General features: G+C 39.8%; 1 protein-coding gene across 17 annotated transcripts in view; it reads right to left on the bottom strand.

Moving 5' to 3' along the window:
* The window catches only part of caska (calcium/calmodulin-dependent serine protein kinase a), a 115,533-nt gene that overhangs the window by 44,414 nt on the left and 53,011 nt on the right, over nucleotides 1–18,108 (bottom strand). For all 17 annotated transcript variants that reach the window (XM_067514976.1, XM_067514975.1, XM_067514988.1 and 14 more), the window contains exons 3-5: nucleotides 12,577–12,682; nucleotides 9,864–9,941; nucleotides 9,700–9,772 (exon numbers count right to left, since the gene is read on the bottom strand). In XM_067514976.1, coding sequence (XP_067371077.1) covers nucleotides 9,700–9,772; nucleotides 9,864–9,941; nucleotides 12,577–12,682 — 257 coding nt within the window. The remainder of the gene's footprint in view (nucleotides 1–9,699; nucleotides 9,773–9,863; nucleotides 9,942–12,576; nucleotides 12,683–18,108) is intronic.

The following is an 18,108-nucleotide window of genomic DNA, read 5'->3' as shown; positions in this document are numbered from 1 at the left end:
ATAGTCATGCATTAAATACATTTTATCATAAATGAACAAGTGTGCAATACTTAAACCAGTCTAACTGATGCACAGTCTCCACATTTCCACACTTCTTTTCACACTGCAAACTCCAACTTATTTAAACATAGCTGTATGTGAGAGTGTATATGTCCAAATGAATTGGGCCAGATATTAAATTGAGTTTACTCTGCAAGCTCAAAGTCTGTTTACTTGTGTAAAGCAGGTCTTTATCTGGAGAATTTGCAGACATTCTGTTTAAAATGGATTTAAATAGATTAGGCAGCAGTCATTTTTAGTAAGAGCGTATCAATCGCTTGTAGAACGTGTTTGCCAGGGTAAAAAATAACAGGGGTTGTTAGAGGTTTGACACTGTCCTGACTCTAGACAGTTTATTCAGTTGAGGCTTAATTTTAGGGAACTCAGATCATCCCCTAAATGACCAGCTTCTGTTTTCAGAAAGAAGATAAAGAATGAGGATGACACATAGATAGATACAGTACAAAGAAGATACACAGTCCAAAATAAGCATGGTGAGCAAAATGTATATTTAGAAAATGTACATTTACACGACAGACAAAAAAACAACAACACCAAAAATAATCTGGGCTTAAGGAATCTTGGACTGTGCCCGTCACTCTGAAAAAACAGCTTTGTTTGTGTCACACAGCTGCAAACACACTACAACCAAACCTGAGTTGAACTTGACCAGAGCTGTGGCACAAAAAGATTTAATTTTCCCATCAAACCTGAACAACGAAAACCAGTGTGTGCAGTTATGTGTGCAGTGCTTTGCGCATGGGTGTGTGACACGCATATTTGCATGAGTGACTGAAGCGTCGATGTCAGAATTTTACGTGCAACATCTCAAGGCCCATTAGATGCCATTAAAGGAGCCATTACCTCTCCCACACAGCCGCCCATCATCACACAAATGGCAGTAACAACACTGCTAATGGAGCTCTGCCTGTATCACAAAGAGGTCTGAATGTGTAAACAGCTGACACTGAAGTATTCAATTGGGAAATGTGTCTTCTTTCACACTTGTGTCTATAGTATTCATATGTAGAATATGACGTTTACACTGCTGCCAGAACAGATAAGGTGGGTTGAATAAAGGAAGTGACATGACGCTTCACTCTGAATTTCTGAATTTCCAGTGAAGAGGCTCAAATTGTAAACCACAAAAGATGCTTATTTAGCTTGTTGCATGTGACTTAAACACAAACTGGTGATGTATCAATCTATATCTTTTGGATGAGTTATTCGTGTTCATTAAGTCACTATCTCATCTGAGTGTATCTGCTTCATATTCATATGATAAGAATGACTAACTGGGAGAATGTGAGTGAAGACATATCACTTTTCTGGAACTACAGTATCATTCAGCACTTGTTACAGCAGTGTTACAGAGTGAAGCATCTTCCTTCCAAAACATAACCAGTGGATAGTTATAAGGATAGTTTAAGAACAAGCTGCAGGCTGCAAGCCCTCAAGGAGCATGAGTTTCCCACCTCTGAGCTACAGAGACATGTCAACCACCAAACGGAAAGAAAGTGTCAATGTTTAACAAGTAAATGTCACGTCACCACTGGCCGAGCATACAAAGCTGCAACCTAAATGATTCTCACACTCAAGAGTTTAGCTAATTTATGCATGTTTTTCACTTTATGCTGAGCCCAAACTATTCTCGCATTTAAAACAAAAAAAGTTCACATAGAACGACAACAAGCACAAACACTTTGGGGCTTTGCCAAAGTGAGTTGGGACGACACAATTCGACAGTTAGCTAAACTGCTAAACCAAAAGACCTGCAAGTAAAAAGAACAAAAAGGCTGCAAAATGCAATTTAAAGTACCATCCATACTGCACATTACAGCAACATCAGCAACACACACTAACATGCCAAAAGTTTAACGAGTTGTATCTCGTAAGACAAAAGTAAATGTGAGAGGAAGGCGTGAATCTCCAAGTTTGTGCAAAGTTTCAGTCTTTCTGCATAGACACTGGTATATTCGGAGAAGCCAAACTATAAAATTCATAGAGGTAAAGGTTTCTTCTGTTGGTAGGATCTGACAGGAGATCCCTTCACCTTAGCATGGAGAAAAGGAACAAAGAAAGATGCGATGATATAGGCCTCTGCCAGTGTGACTCTCGATTCATTTGTTTATCTCAAAAGTTTTGCCATATTTATGTATTCCTCAGATTGCTCAGCACAGCGTCAGGAATTGTGTGTCGCAGATCAAACATCCAGCATCACTTCTACTTCAAAAGAGCACGCAAGCATGTGTAAACACAAAAAAGTTCACCTTGAGACTGTGCACTGCTGCTGGATTTGAGAGCTAAAAATCTGAGCTAGATAAACCATTTCTATTAGTTTGCAGTGCATCTCCAGGCACCGTGTGCTTAGCAACTAAAGGCCAAAGGCAAACGCACACATCCCCACAAAACGGACACACAAAAACACACCAGAGCTGATGTCAACGGGAGAGGTCTGCGGTGAAATGGAGAGGAAGTGAAATAAATAAACATCATGGTGCTTTATGAACATCAGGATTTAAATGAATTCGTGACTTTCATGCATGGAAAGACGTGGAACACTCGCACTGATCCATATTCAACAAGGACGGATTTGTTGCACTGCATGTGTATGTGCTGCTTTGTGTGTTGGCTGTAAAAGACATAAATCTCAGGCAGCACATCTGATAAAGCCAGATACAGGAGTTCATAGAGTCTCTCGTAAAAACAGGAGGATAACATCATGGTCAGATCAGTTAAACCAGACACATGTTCATTAATGATTTTCTATTTATTGTTCCGATGCAGATGCACAAACTATACTGGCTGAACAGCACCTCACAGTGTCACTCAATTCTCTGTTCACTTATTAGGCCTCGTTTTGTTCCGTAATTGTCTAGTGCCACCACATATAGTGGAGCTACTTTCTGTGGCAGTTTCAGTTTGACCAGGTCACTGTGCAGCAGCTACATAAAAAAAGAACTAAAATCCTATTTGAAAGTTTAGGCTAGAAAAGAAGGTGCAAATAAGATTAGAAGTCCTCTTAATATTTCTATACTATTTATATTAGTGACAAAGGAAGGAGAAATGTTCGATCATTACATTGAAGCACACTAAATCTAATACAACTTGTTTTTGCTTCAAGACCCCTCAGTGATCTGTAATACTGCTTAGTAATAACTACTATCAATATGATAGTACTAATTTCAATAACTTTATTTTACTTTAAGGGAATTTCTTTGTCTGCTATCTCATCATGTAATCACAGTGAGGTCTGTGAACCACCAGACAGTGGGTCACATATCAGGCCATCACCAAGTGTCTGTTGGCCTAGTTTTTATTATGCGTCTAACACTGTTGGCACTAGTTGGAGCCGCGGCGGCGGCTTTTCAGTCGATTCAACAGGCTGCTTTATTTAGGGCTTTTCCAAACGTGGTCCCACATCTGCTTTTCTTCCCCCTCACACAAAAGTGCAGAACATGCAGTGCTACATGCTCACTGACTGTCGCCTGTGTGGTGTGTTCTAGTGCCACTGGTCGTCCCAAACAAACGCAGACATAAGCTGACACAGCCTTCAGGGTTGGTTATGTGCATTGACCTTGTGCAGTTTAGCACCGTTTACTGTCTACACCCAAAGTGTGAATGGGACATGTACGTGTTGTGTAGACTGACAACTGCCGTTTGTTTGTCATTATTTTAGCCGAGGTGCCAAACAATCAGCAAAATAAATTAAAAAAATCAATTATAACAGATCACGATCATCTATAATAATAATAAAATAAACTTTACTTATGAAAGACTGAGTTATAGGGTCTTAAAGTGAATCCAGATAAAACTATTCAGAACCACAAAATTAAATAAATCAGCTTTGCAAAGTAAAAGAAACTAATACGAACCAGAGAATTGTTACATAATTTCGATTAAAAATAATGTGTGTATCTAATTACTAGCTCTAGTTTAAATTAGCACTTTAGGTTTGGTAATTTGTGGAAATGTAATAACCATCATCATTGCACTAATAAATTAGCAGCAATGCTCCGATGTGTTTGCATACGTGCTTACAAATGGAACATGATAAACGGCTGAGCCAAGGGACGTGATAGTGATCCAAACCGAGACAAGGACACAACATATGAACCACAGATACTGCTGTAATGCAGCACTTAGTACTACTAAACACTGCTTAATTAGTTTAGTATGTTTAGTGTTTGGTAATGTCCAGAGTTATTATTGTCCATCAATTATTGTGTGTCCTTTGCTCCAAAGACCATCTGCTGATGAGATGTGTTGCCATAAAGTCATAAACATAATAAGCACTGATTGAAAAAGAAAGGAAACAAACGAGACAACGCACTGGTTATGTGACTTTCAAATGCTGTAAATACATGTACAGATGGGAGATAAATGTGACGACAATTGGAACAAATTAGTAAAGACTAAGGTCAGATGCATCCATGGAAACAGTCATTGAGTGGTTAGATGAGTATGAACATAAATACACCTTTGTCCAACTAACACTCTAAACCAAACTGTTTATTAGCAGATACAGAAAAACAACAAATGCTCCCAACTAAGAAGCTGGAAACAAATCAGGTTTGGCTGTATAAAGACTAAGTGATCAACTGATTTTAAACATAATTGCTTGACTCACGCATTGAATAATTGGATATTTTTATAGCATAAAAGAAATTCCCCAAGAAAGATGAAATGATTTAAGTTAGTGCAACTTCTGACAGATAATATAGCGCTATTAACAAACTGGAAGTGGTGCTTTACAACTTCAGTTCCAGTAAAAGCTGTGGTCTTTACTGAAAGGTGGGTGATGTCACAGCATATCTGAACTGTCAGATCCAAACTGGCTGTGTGACATTAACTGAGCATCTCGCCCAACTCAATCAGAAGCTGCAGGGATGCAAACAAGTCATCACTCAAGTGAAACGGGAGGATCTTGCCCACTTTCCTGTTTGTCAGAGCATCTCAGCCACATTTCCTGGTACTTTTACATGTACTCAACTAGCTACCATGAATGAGTTTGATCGGCGTTTCTCTGACTTTAGAGCACAGCACTCAGCCTTTGCCAAGTTTGCGAAACCGTTCACCACCGACATCTTCAGATGGAGTTGATAGAGCTTCAAAGCGAAAGTGGCCTGAGAGCAAAGTTCCTGGATGCTGCAATCCAGGACTTTTACCCTCAACTGCCCCCTGGTTTGATGCCACAGCTTCGACTTCATGCTGCCCGTGTTCGGTCTATGTTTGGGAGCAGACGTTTTAGATCATGAATCTAAACAAGAACAAGCACTGCTGTCAACCTTCATGCTGTTCTACGGATGTCCTCGGCACAAGACCTCAAACCAGACACTGACACACTGGCCATGGAAAGAAGGTGTCAGACATCTGGTCAGAAAACACATAGGTGAGAGCACATAGATAAGCATTTTTGAAAACCTAATTAAAATATAATAAAATGTATTTGAACCAAGAACAAGATTGTGCTTGCATTTTGCTTTGTGTTTGTTATTTTCAGAACATGACACATGGATGAGGATGGTGCAGAGGGGATTCATGTGGTGTGTTAAAGGACAGGCAGCATCTCCTCAACAACTTAACCTCAAAACCAAAATAGTTATGAACTGAGACACAACTTGTGTTGTTATTTGGAGTTTATTACATATACTACATTATGTGTGTAGCAATGTATTTAATGTTTTCAGGTTTATGTGTTTATGCAGAGAAATGTTCACTGTAATCAAAGCATCTCTCATTAGTTGGACGTATCCCCGTGCACGGCTGTGTGCAGCCATTAGTTTATGTAAAATGCTACATCTGTCACACATGTTCTTAGCAGCTCACAATTGTTGTTTGGACCGTTATTCTGCCCGTCTCAACTATGACAAAAAAGTTTTGAACAAAGTTAATATCATAACTTGTTATTTATCCTTATTCACTTGGATAGTTTGATTGATGGAGTAATGTGGGTTTCATTAGCTGACAAATTAAAAAGGATTTATGTTGTAACAGAGCAACAAGCAAACATTTGTTTCTACATGTATGCAAATATATATGTAATATTTGTAAGCTGAATAATAAAAATCCAGAGTTAATTAAGATTAAGGAGTAGTTGCATTTATTTTCCATTGCATTTAGCTACATTTATCTCAGTGAAAATGAGTTTGACACTCCTGCTTTAGACACAGCAGTTGTTTCATTGTGTCTGCCCATGGTGTGAAAAGTGGACAGACACAGGAAACTGACACCTTATTCTTTGAAGGTTATTCAGTAAAAAACATTCGAGTTCTGATTCACACATATTCTAGTGACCGTCAACACATCACAGTGTGACATTAATCAACACGATGCCTGGACTCAGTTAAGTACTACTGCCCACTGCTGATGTACTGAAACAGCTGCTGTGCTTCGTTAGCAGAAAGACGCCTCAGTGTTTAGTAGTCACAGAGAGAAAATGCTCGTCCAATATTTAAATCAATCAACTGACAGCCAGTTTTATAAAACTTTAAATTAGGATCAGGATCACTATGTATAATCCAGAAACTACACTAAAAGTTCCTCATGTGACACTTGACTATTGTAGGTCAGTTGCTGAAGCAGAAACTTAATACAAATGGTCTTTTTCTGTATGTTCTACACCGCACACTGTTGTGTTTGTCACTGAACGTTAAATTATTGCTGATTGCAACTCATTTTGAAATCTGTGAGAACTTTCATTTAATTTCTAAAGAAAAACAAGTTAAGTTTCTCTCGTTAACAAACAGACCACAAAAACCACTACACCTAGATATGTCAAATCTCGACTAGATATTTGGCTGTAAATGGTGTTTTAAATTTAGTTTCAATGTTGCCATAGTTAAGTCGGATTCCCCCTTAACTTTGTCGTAACTTCAGTAATGCCTCCTCTGTGGAGTGATGTAAGAGTTGAACAACAGAAAAATAATCAGACAATTTTCTGATAACTGCTTTGTTTTTCAAACTAAATTGTTAAACTTATTTCTAGCTTATTAAAGGACAAGGCCAGTGAGTCTAAAACAAACAATGACTCCATTTGAAATAGTTAAAAAGTGAAGCTTTTTCTCTTAATACTCTGCGTGCAGCCGTCTTTCACTAATGTGTTTTTAGTTCATTTGTGAACAGCTCTGCTGTGCAGATGAATAAGCTAAAACCAGATCCTGGATTCAGAGACACTGCAGTGAACCAAGCGAAGGAATTTCTTAATGACAAAAATACAGAAAATCTGAAGTCTTATCATTCATGTGTGACACCTTCTGACTATTTCCCTTTTTCCTTGAGGAAAACATAAAGACCAATTTTCAGAATTACCTCACTATCTATAGAGCAAATTCTTAATCAATAACTCAACACAATAATACGCAGATTAATCATTTGGAATATTCCTACATCTTTTTGTTGTTTTTTTTCTTCCTAGTTCTTCCACTTTTAGTTTAGAAAAATGTTTGTCGAGAGCTGAGCACGAGGATCTTGTGATGTTATGGAGATTGTGCGAAAAAAAAAAATTGTGGCAGTGATGAGACAATTAACTGAGAAGTTGACGAGAAATGATTAAATCTGCAACTACTCTAATAATCTAACAACCCGTTTAGTTAGTTTCCCTGGCCCTGCTTTCTCAGCTCTGAGAATTTTCTTTGCAAGTAAATATCTCACTGCAGACTGAAAAAAACAAAACATTTTAAGAAAGAAAACTACAATTAAGCAGAAAAATTAAATCAGCAGATTAATTGATAAATCTAAATGATCCTTAGCTGCAGCTCTAAGGGAAGGTTTCACTTGCTGATTATGAGACAATAAAAAAAGGAGAACACAGAAAAAGACCTGAGAGTGCACGTAGACACTTGGTTGGCAGTTAAGGCAAAGAATTTCAGTACTGACTCTCTCTCTCTCTCTCTCTCTCTCACACACACACACACACACACACACACAAAAGGAGCTTTGATATTGACTTCAGGCCTTCCATAGCCCCCTGATGCCTAACCCTCACCTAATCCCAATTCTAACCCTACCCCTAAAACCAAGTCTCAACCCCCAAACAGGCCTTCAAACTTGTTAGAACGGGCAAAATGCCCTTATTTTGCCAAAAGTTCCTAGCACGGTCTGAAAAAGAAAACTTTTGGATCTAACTAGGCAACAAACAAGCATGCACGCACACACACACCCACACATCTGTAGAGCTCTAAACATGGAGCTGCATCATCTTTCCCCTCTCTGTTGCTGAAGCCTGACTGTCATTCTTGCCTACAGACAGTGAGCCTAATCCAGTGACTGAGCAGGGATCCAGTGTGGGAGAGAACCTGGCTGAAGACACACAGACAGGACTTTGTGTGCTATGATGACTACAACCGTAGCACAAAGCTGAAGAGACAGAGATAGTAATGCAGGAGCTGGGAGCTGACAGTAGCCATATAATGTGTATTATGACTCTCTTGAAAAAGGCAATAAAACATATCTAAAGAGGAAGCGCTGCAACTGAGCTATATGAATATCACACAAAAACCATTAAATTCACTGCTGGGGAGGCTGCAGAGGGAACTGTGTTTTGCACTGCTTGTTTGTGAAAGCAAAACGTGTGACAGAGGAATGCAAAGCTTTATTTTAGTGTTATTTCTTCCTGCTGGAAACCATGATGCCTCTATTCAGGCGCAGGAAGGTAGAGCGGTTGTCCACCAATCTCACAGTTGTTGGTTCAATCCCCGGCTCCTCCAGTCACATGTCGAAGTGTCCTTGAGCAAGACACTGAACCCCAACTTAGTTGCTCCCGGTGAGTGTTGGCCAGCTGCATAGCAGCTCCCCCATCGGTGTATGAATGTGTGTGATTGTGAGTGTGAATGGGTAAATAAGAAGCAGTGTAAAGCGCTTTGAGTGCCAATAGGTAGAAAAGCGCTATATAAGTGCAGACCATATAAGAGGTGGTTAACAGCTACCTGCAGCACAAACAAACATCAACAATATCGGCTTTTCCACACAAACACCTTGTATTGTATAATAAAATATCTACAGACAAGCGCAATGTGAGGGGGAGATATTGAAGGTGAAGTAGTACATATTAATCATGCGCTGGAAGTCAGAGCGAATCTCATATCTGACATCTGGATTTTCCACTGTGCAAACTGTACGCTGCTGTCAATCTAGTGTTTCCCTCCATCTATCACAGAAAATACACACAAGTCTGCTTTTTATGTAAATAATTGGTTTACTTTGTAGAAGTGACACCTGTGTGTTTAAACGTACAGCGTGTCAAGGTCAAAATTGACCAACCATGAGCACCACCAGACAAAATGGCTGATGTTTTATAGGCAATTGCTTATTTGGAACTGTTCATTTTTGCCATGTCTGGGAGGTTTTCTGTATAACCATAGCAACATGTACACGTGAACGTATTATGTAATATAAGTAAAAACAGCAATGTTCTGACCAGCAGGCTTCATCAGAAAACAACCGTGGAGGCTATTGGGCTCTGATTGCTTTTGCAATGACCTACAGTCAAAACGAGGTGTCCTGCTGACAGACACTAAGCCTGCTATGTAGACACTGTTGCTTTCTGTACCTAAAGCCTGCCCACAAAGAACAGGCCTGAATGCACGTTTCAATTTCAAGGAGCTACAACCGCTTTATAGCTTCTGCTAAGTAGAGCTGTAATAAAGTGAGGAAAAATACCTTGACGTCTCGATGGATGACGTTGTTGTCGTGGCAGTAGCGAAGCGCCTCGAGGATCTGTCTCATGTAGTGACTGTGGAAAAGACATCACCATCAAGATGAACAGAAATACATGAGACAAAATTCAAACAGCACAAAGAAGCAACTGTAGGAACAAAGCTCACCTGGCTACTGCTTCACTGTAGACAAAACCAGCATCTGCCCTCTTCACAATCTCAAAGCACAGGTCTGCTCCATCCATGCTGATAAACAGATAGAGAGACAGACAGTGAGACGGAGAGAGCATCAGCTCATGCGAGAAAGCTGAAAGACTCCTATTAAAACTTCAACACCTTTCTGTGTTCTCAGTAAGCATCAAACCTGAAACTGGACTGGGTCACGGATGTATTTAGTGAGAATGGTTCTTTAACACAAATTAAGTTTATTCAACATCTTTTGAAATTAAGCTCAATGATCAGAGGAAAATTATGATGCACATAACATGGTCATGTTCTATTAACCCAAAAAAGCCATGTGTTTTCTGATGCTAATATTTTCTATCCCACAGGACAGTGGAACAGTTCATGTATAAACTAAACTGTTCTCCCATTTTCGCATGACTAACAGTGTATATTAGACTTCTGTTACTGCATCCCACCTGAATAATATCTGAAAATATTTGTTTTTAAACACTGAGATTTAGTAGTGATTTTATGCTCTTTGCAGCTAGAATAGAAGAATTGAATAGAATAGAATAGAAATTCATTAATCCCTTGAGCAAATGCCTTCCGGGAAATTTAGCTCCATACGGTTTCAGTATTGTAGGCTGGCAGAAGCGTCTCTGTTAGTAAACTGTACGCTGGCTATCGATGTCTTGCCAAGGCCTTAGATGCAGCTCCTATCACCATACCTTCATCATGTCCTTCACCAAGAACTAGCATTCAAGTAATGTCTGTGTTTCATTCACATTTGTGTGTAGTGATGGTCACAAACACCTGTTCTAATTGGAGGCTTGTCTGCTTCTTCATTCACTTTGACCCACTTACTCTGCAGGTTTCAGTCAGACAGGTTAACACCAACCTGATCGTTTAGAATCTCCAGCATTTAAAAACTACACTTGAAAGTGCAGCTTGCAATTCGTAATTTCCGTTGTTAAAATGCAAGTTGAAAATGATTAATTGTTCAGCCCTGTCCAATATTACTTTGTATATTAAACATAAATTGATGCATCAAAATCATTCCACCGCCCTCTTCAGCTCTTTGTTACCAAATTAAAATTATTAAGCTGCAAAATGTTCCAATCAAGCAACAATCCTTGAAATTCTCTTGATTGTTTGCTGGTAAAGCTAATCTGTAAGTGGGAGCCATTACTGGTTCTCCCCACAATAAGTTATGAAGCATATTTCTACTTAAGAATATTGGAAACAAAAATTACATACTGTAGCTTTACACATGGCCTAGATCTCGACAATCATTGGACGTATTAATGACTCAATTAATGAGCACACATTAAATTTATACTGGTCAGGGTTTAATTGCCAAATAAAATCAGTTAATTAACTCAGTAAGTTTAAGTTCAAACTGTTTAAACACAACCTTTTTAGAGAGACAAAGACTTTTGCACGATATTAACTGACTCTAGAGGACGACAAGCTGTAACAATGAGGTTTAATGCTTCTGCATTTAGAAAACCCTTCTGGGGTAATTTAGGTAAAGATATATCTCTAACGACAACAGCTTCTCAGCCCAGTTAACACCAGGTTATAGCCAGAGGTGACAGCGTGTCTCAGTGCACAGTAAAGCGTCGCACCTGGCAATAAATAAAATGCTGGGGACAGACATTTTAAGCACACTGCCTGAGTCCTGGTCCACAGGCTGTTCTCTCATGCCACATAGCATAAAGATAGTGGATTCACGCACTCACGCTTAATTGTGGCCCAGTCATTAACCACAGCAGATTCTGTCTCTCATAACTGCTCTGCCCCCATTCTTCTACCAATTACTGAAACCTGCTTTTTACTGCCAATAAGCCTCGGCACCAATTAAACAAGGCTGTTATGCTGGACTTGGCTGCAGCACATCCATATTTCCTCCACACTCACATTTTTGCCCGCTGGATTAGCTGGGAGGGAGAGCCGGGAGACATATGAGGCCATGTTTACTCCGTTATCTTTTCCTGCTTCTAAAGGGATGCAAAGAACATCTCCGCTCTACCTGCATTCCCATGTGTGCATGAGTGTGTGCGTCTGAAACAGCAGCTTGAGCACAAATGAGCTGAGGACCCATGAAAATCCCTTTAAACGGCTGCTCACTTGCATTTCCTTGAAAGTTTTCTCCCCCTGCACTGAGCCATGTGATAGCAGTACGTGTGAAACCCGAGCACTTGCCTGTTCAGCGATAACGGAATTAACTGATAAAGGAATTAGTTCTGGAAGAGGGGGAAAGATGAAGATAAAGAGCAGACTGGGAGGATCCTGAGGAGGCTGCAGCTTTGAGAAAAAGCTGGAGGTAGCAGCAAGTGTGAAATCTTAATCTCATCTTTTTCCTTTCATGTGTACAGCACAGTACTGCACTCAGCCTGTGCACACAGTCCCCCCACCCCTCCAATTTTTTCTTCCCTGCCCCCATCCTCTGCTAACAAGCTTCCTCATATCAGTGCTGATTAGAATAAACCACCGCGGGGTTCGCTTTCTCCCAGTCCTGCTCTCCAATCACTGTCATCCTTTTCTCTCCACGTTCCGTTTCCCAACTCATCTTCTCTTGGTGATGCAACCCATCCTCCCCCAACTCCTACAGGTACAATCCTTTTCTTTAACCCACGCGTGTCGGTGTGAGGCTCGTGACACGCCTTGCACGTTCCATCACGTTGTATGAAATCTTTGCAGTGATGACACTTACAACTCGAAAACCATGTAGAGCATCCCATCCGAGCTGTACGTCTCCAGCAGCTCCACAATGTGGGGGTGTTTCAGCATGTGGCAGATGCTGGCCTCCCTCTTCAGATCTGAAATAGAGATGTGAGTGAGACAGTGAGACGAGATGCAGAGAAAACCTTACATCCTTCATTATTCTACTGCTGAGGACCGTGTGGCCTTCTTCTGTACAGGCGTGGACACATTTGTTGGTAACTGTAACCTTCACTGTGTTAAAAAGCTATAATTTCCTCTGAAATAACTTGACACTGACAGATGTCACACATTTTTCCTCAAAGAAATAAAAAGCAAAAGAAAATGGCCTTTTACCCGTAACCTACAATATTTAGTTCCCTTAACCCTTACAGACAGTCCTTGCAAAGGATTTTCATAGCTCCTAATAATTGGGCCTTTTCGACTGGGGGGGGGGTTAACGTCTAACACGTCATCACATTGAAGGAAGTCTGTAGCCCAGTACACGGTCTAGGAAGTTTTAATGAATACTAAGTTTTCCTCGTGTGATACTTTGAAAATGTTCATACGGAAACTAAAAGTTTAAAAACTAAAAGCCAGAAGTTTCTTCAGGTGGCCAAGCAGCTCACTTATTTAGAGTGTTTGCTTTCGAGGGTGTAGTACATGCCCATTTATGCCATAAGTGATGTCATCGTGATTCCAATTCGGATCCGTCTGGAATCAAGTTCCCGAACATTTAAGTTCTGAACTATCAAAATATGCAGAACTTGAGTTTGCCGAAGAGAACCTGCTCTTTTTTGGTTAAAAACCACAAAGTGACTTCTGCACCTGACAGCAGGTAGTTTGACCCTGCTGTTCTTGATGAAACTGTTCTAAAAGGGTCAGATTTGAGGGGTGCCCCCTCCAGACTGCATGTTTCACCTTGTTGCATAGATGCTCAATAGGATTCAGTAAAGAGCTGTGAGGGAAACTGAATATTGAAGTATGAAGCGAAACAAACTTGTTTCAATACTGACAAATAAATTGAAATGACAAAGTTAAACTCTAAAAAACAAATGAGTTAAAAGTGGGAGCTGAAGTAGAATAATCCATCAGTTCTGGACAGTAAGAGACATAGAAGATTAAATCTGAAAGAAGACTTTCTGAAGTCCTCTGAAGAGAGGGGTCTTCAGGTCTCCTAACTGGCCAAAAATTCTTTGAACAAGGCAATTTTGGTTCTACTTTTTGGAGTAGGTGTAAGAGCAATTTATCAGCATTCTTTACTTAGGAAATCACTCCCATCTCCACCAAAGGAGGGGTCCTAACTGGGTAGGAGTAGCCAGGAGATGGCTTTCATACAGCAGGAAGTTCACAGATTCGGTTTGAGGAGAGAGGTTTCTCTCATTTAATAACACAAGCTCATTAAAAGGTTTTTTTTTTCCGGACAGACTTGAGCAGGCTGCATTTGCTCTGTGCCAACACTTGTGTCCATAGAAATCAGAGTCAGTACTATCTTACTGACTCTACCTTTTTTTTTTTCTTTTTTTTTTATTGACAGTGAAGATGTGGGTGATGTGGGTCGATTACGACCAACACCTTCTGCCAATAAAAAAAAAAACAGAGAGAGAGAAAAATCTCTCTTTGACAGCAAATGTGCGGATTCATTTATCACTCCCTCAGGCTTAAGCCTATAACATCCACAAAAATAAGCTGCAACTATATAAATCACTAGTTTAACTGGCTTTACTGGAGCCATCAAAACAACTGTCATTGAAATCATCAGCCAGGCACCAACAAGGACGTGTGGATGGAAGTGTTACCACAGCGTTAACACGTATGTGGAGGCGAACTATGTGATCCTAGAGGACAAATAATCTGTATGCACACATACCTCTGGGATTCTGAGTAAGAGTGGACTGAAACTTTTATTTTCAATCCCAGTGTGTGATCAAATAAAAATCGGATTCGATTAGGGTGAGGAGGATATTTTCATATAGTTGAGTCACAGAGTGGATTACAGAGAATTTCTCATAAATGGACCCTACTACAGAAATACAACTGGTATGAATCATATCTCATAGCTTTTAATACAGGATTTCTTCTGTTAGCCGTGTGTCGCCAACAAGCATAAATCTTCTACTTAAAAAGTGGCAAATTTGAATTTCTCACCGTTTAAAACAGGGGTCTCCAACCTTTTTTCCCAAAAGCTACTATTACAAAATAAAATGATCCAAGAGCTACGCAACATTTATTCTCATAGCTTATTTCAACCCAGACAAACTGAACCTTTACAAAATGTTGGTGTCCACAACTCACATTTTGCTTTAAAACAACATGTATTTTTGCATTTTTAGTTTGCAGTTTACTTTCTTTCTATTGCATTCACTGCAAGTGCTTTGGGACGTGGGAGGGGCCTGGGAAGAGTGAGAATGATAACACTCGGAAATGTGCCAAGATTTGTTGCTAGTTGACTTTTGAATTTTATTGGATATACGTGTAAGTTGGTTTTCAGAGTGACCACTTAAATCTGACTTATCAAGTTTTCAAATTTATGTTAGATTGATTAACCCTTTAGCGAGCTACTTGGAAAGTGGCCACGAGCTACCGGTAGCTCGCAAGCGACTTGTTGGAAACTACAAACCTCTATACTCAAAAAACTACAACACTACAATCTGATGTCCTACCTCACCAAAGGACTAGTGCTTTTCTTTGCTGAAAGTAAGAGTAGGAAGCTTCGGAAGTAACCTATGTCCTACTCTCAGGTGCGAGGATTTTTCGTTCAAAGACAAGTTTTGTAAATATGGGACAGAGTCGAGTGGCTGTTAGTGAAGGGTTGTTATTGCTTTAAAAGTCCTTTTTTTTTTGATGCATGGCTTATGCAATTTTGTTCTTATATTTCACGGGGCTCTGCAATGTTCTGCTGTTTCAAAAACCTTTCATGTTATTTGTACCTATTAAAAACAGAAACCCAAAAAACTAAACTAAACAAGTGTAAAAACAAACTGAAGATCCGGCACAAATATAATTTAACTAAACCAGAATTTAAAGTGGAAGAAGAAATCAAAACTAAACCTGACTGGAACCGGCTTCAGCCTGAGCGGTGGCCGATAACCACCCAAATTTGGTTCTCATACCACATACAGTAATGCCAGCATCACAGCTATTAGCACAGACACACTGATTATCAAAAGTGGCTGTTGAGGGAGAAGGTAATGTATCACTTTTGTTAAGTCATTTCATGAATAGAGCTGCTTTAAAATACACTTTATTCATTGCTGCATTAAGTGAAAACTGCAAAAACAGAGAAACAGTGAGTTTAAAATGTAACAGCGTAGGAGAACACAGTAAATCTCTTTGCCATAGATCAGTGAACCCTGTCAGACTTTACCTTCGTCTGCCCTTGATTTTTTCATATTGTCGTAAAGATGGCAAAAACCTTTATTTTATAGAAGCTCACCCGGGCACCACTTATGACCCCCCCCCACCATTCAAGCAGCTTTCCCATGTCCATAAAAGACAATCCTGCCAACCTTTTTGTAGTTTAGCTTTTTACCATTAGCCGCGTAAGAGTCGCACTCCTGCAAAAAAACCCCGAGATGACTCATTTGCAGCAATGCCTCATATGCATTTGGCAACAGGTTTCCACTCTCAGCTCTCCTTTGGTTTAAGTGCTGTTTGTTTGTATCCATCCCATTATTTTAGATCCTTTTACTGCTGCATAGCAATAAGCATCCAGCACTTTAATTAGTTTCTAATGAAGAGGAGGGTAATGAGGGGGGTTACTGAAGCTGAAAAGAACAATGCGGGCTGGCTGTTCAGAGGAATCACTGGGGGGAGATGACAGACACAGCTAGTCAGAAACACACCATCATACAAAACACTTCTTCTGATCTCACAAATGTATATATATAAAAAAAAATTTATTGGTGGAAAGACAAAGTGTCATTTGATGGAGCCTGATTTGCAGGAGCAAAGAAAAACACTGTAGAGACAAATCAATGTTCTGGCACATAAAACTGATTGAATAGACAGAAACTGCAGCATGACCTTGTGTTACACAGACTTAAAAATGGAACTTACAACAGCAAGAAAGAAAGATTCTTTTTAAATAAGCCAGAGCAAACTGATGCTTCTGCAGCAAATGCTGTATTCACCACAACTTAATCAATGTAGGAAGCACAATTTTCTTACAATCACAGGTGGTTGGAGGCAATTCGGAAAATGAAGCCAGTCTGAAGTTGCAGCTTAATGTGCAGGGGTTCTGCAGGTAAACCAGATTAAATGTTTAATTTTATTTTAATACTTTAGAAATGTTAACATCCAATAGAACTCAATATGAGATATGAGATGCTCAATATTAAGTGTATAGTAACTATATATATTCCACATTCCCATTGAGGTTTTCCCCTGACTGCTGCTGCTGAAGGCGATTTATGGACACAAACACTGAATAGGGAAAATATGGGATGGAATAGAGGTTTCTAAAAAGATGACATATGGTGGCACACAATCATATAAAAATTGTATAAATGTCAGCCATAGGGAAATGTTACTGTATTGTTCTGCTACGTATGCAGTGACATTTAATGAAGCTCGGAGGCTCAGCGCTAACATTAAGCTAATCCTCCAAGGCCCAAGCACAATGCACAGACTAACTAACATGATAATAAATGCTGCTAAAGTCTAGATAAGTGGCTACCTACAGGGCACCGCCGCCCGCCACATTTAATGTCATCTGGTGAGCTGGCTGCTCATGTCTGTCACAGTGGCTGATTACAAAAGACCCTTTCCCAACATTAACTTCACTGAGTTAGGAGAAACTGCAGCAGTGAAGCCACTTATAATTCTTTTCCGTAGCCTCAGTATGTGGCAGAGACAACAAAATGGACGTGACTATATAACTACAGGAGGAATTATGAAAACAGAATTCGTCACTCAAAAGAAACTTTTTTTCAGGTCATTTTATTATATACACTTGCTCTAGTTTCGTTTTTCTGTTTGCATTTCTCGTAATCTAAGGGAAATGTGTATTAGGACTTATTAATCAATAACCACCAATGCTTCTGCTAATCTTGACTGTTGACAATACGTAATAAAACCCATCAACCATCTCCACCATTTGGACATGCAGATTTGCTTTCTACAACAACCTTTCTGATTATGTCACCAAACTAATTGTGCAGCGACTGGTCAGGTTTTGTCTCCACAGGAACCAAATTGCATAAGCACTACTCATATTTGATCAGCCAAAAAAGGAAGCATGTCACAGAGCTGTTACGATCTCTGCACTGGCCTCCGGTAGATGCTAGGAAGATGACCCCTCACATACAGAGCGATAAACTCAACATCACCTTCCTACCTGAACATACTTCGCACTACGCTCCGTCAGAAGGACTCTACGCCACACGGAAAAGAATCCGAAGCAAGCTCAGCTCAGTGGTCCCACAGTGGCAGAATAAGCAGCCTAACTGCATGATGAACAGCCTCAATCCCAATATATATAAAAAAAAATCTAAAACATTTCATCTGATGGCACCAGTACTAGCAAGGTGTAGCTAATAATTCA

This window comes from Channa argus, chromosome 9 (genome assembly GCF_033026475.1).
Source record: "Channa argus isolate prfri chromosome 9, Channa argus male v1.0, whole genome shotgun sequence".
Classification (NCBI taxonomy): domain Eukaryota; kingdom Metazoa; phylum Chordata; class Actinopteri; order Anabantiformes; family Channidae; genus Channa; species Channa argus.
This window is presented reverse-complemented; position numbering and strand designations above follow the sequence as displayed.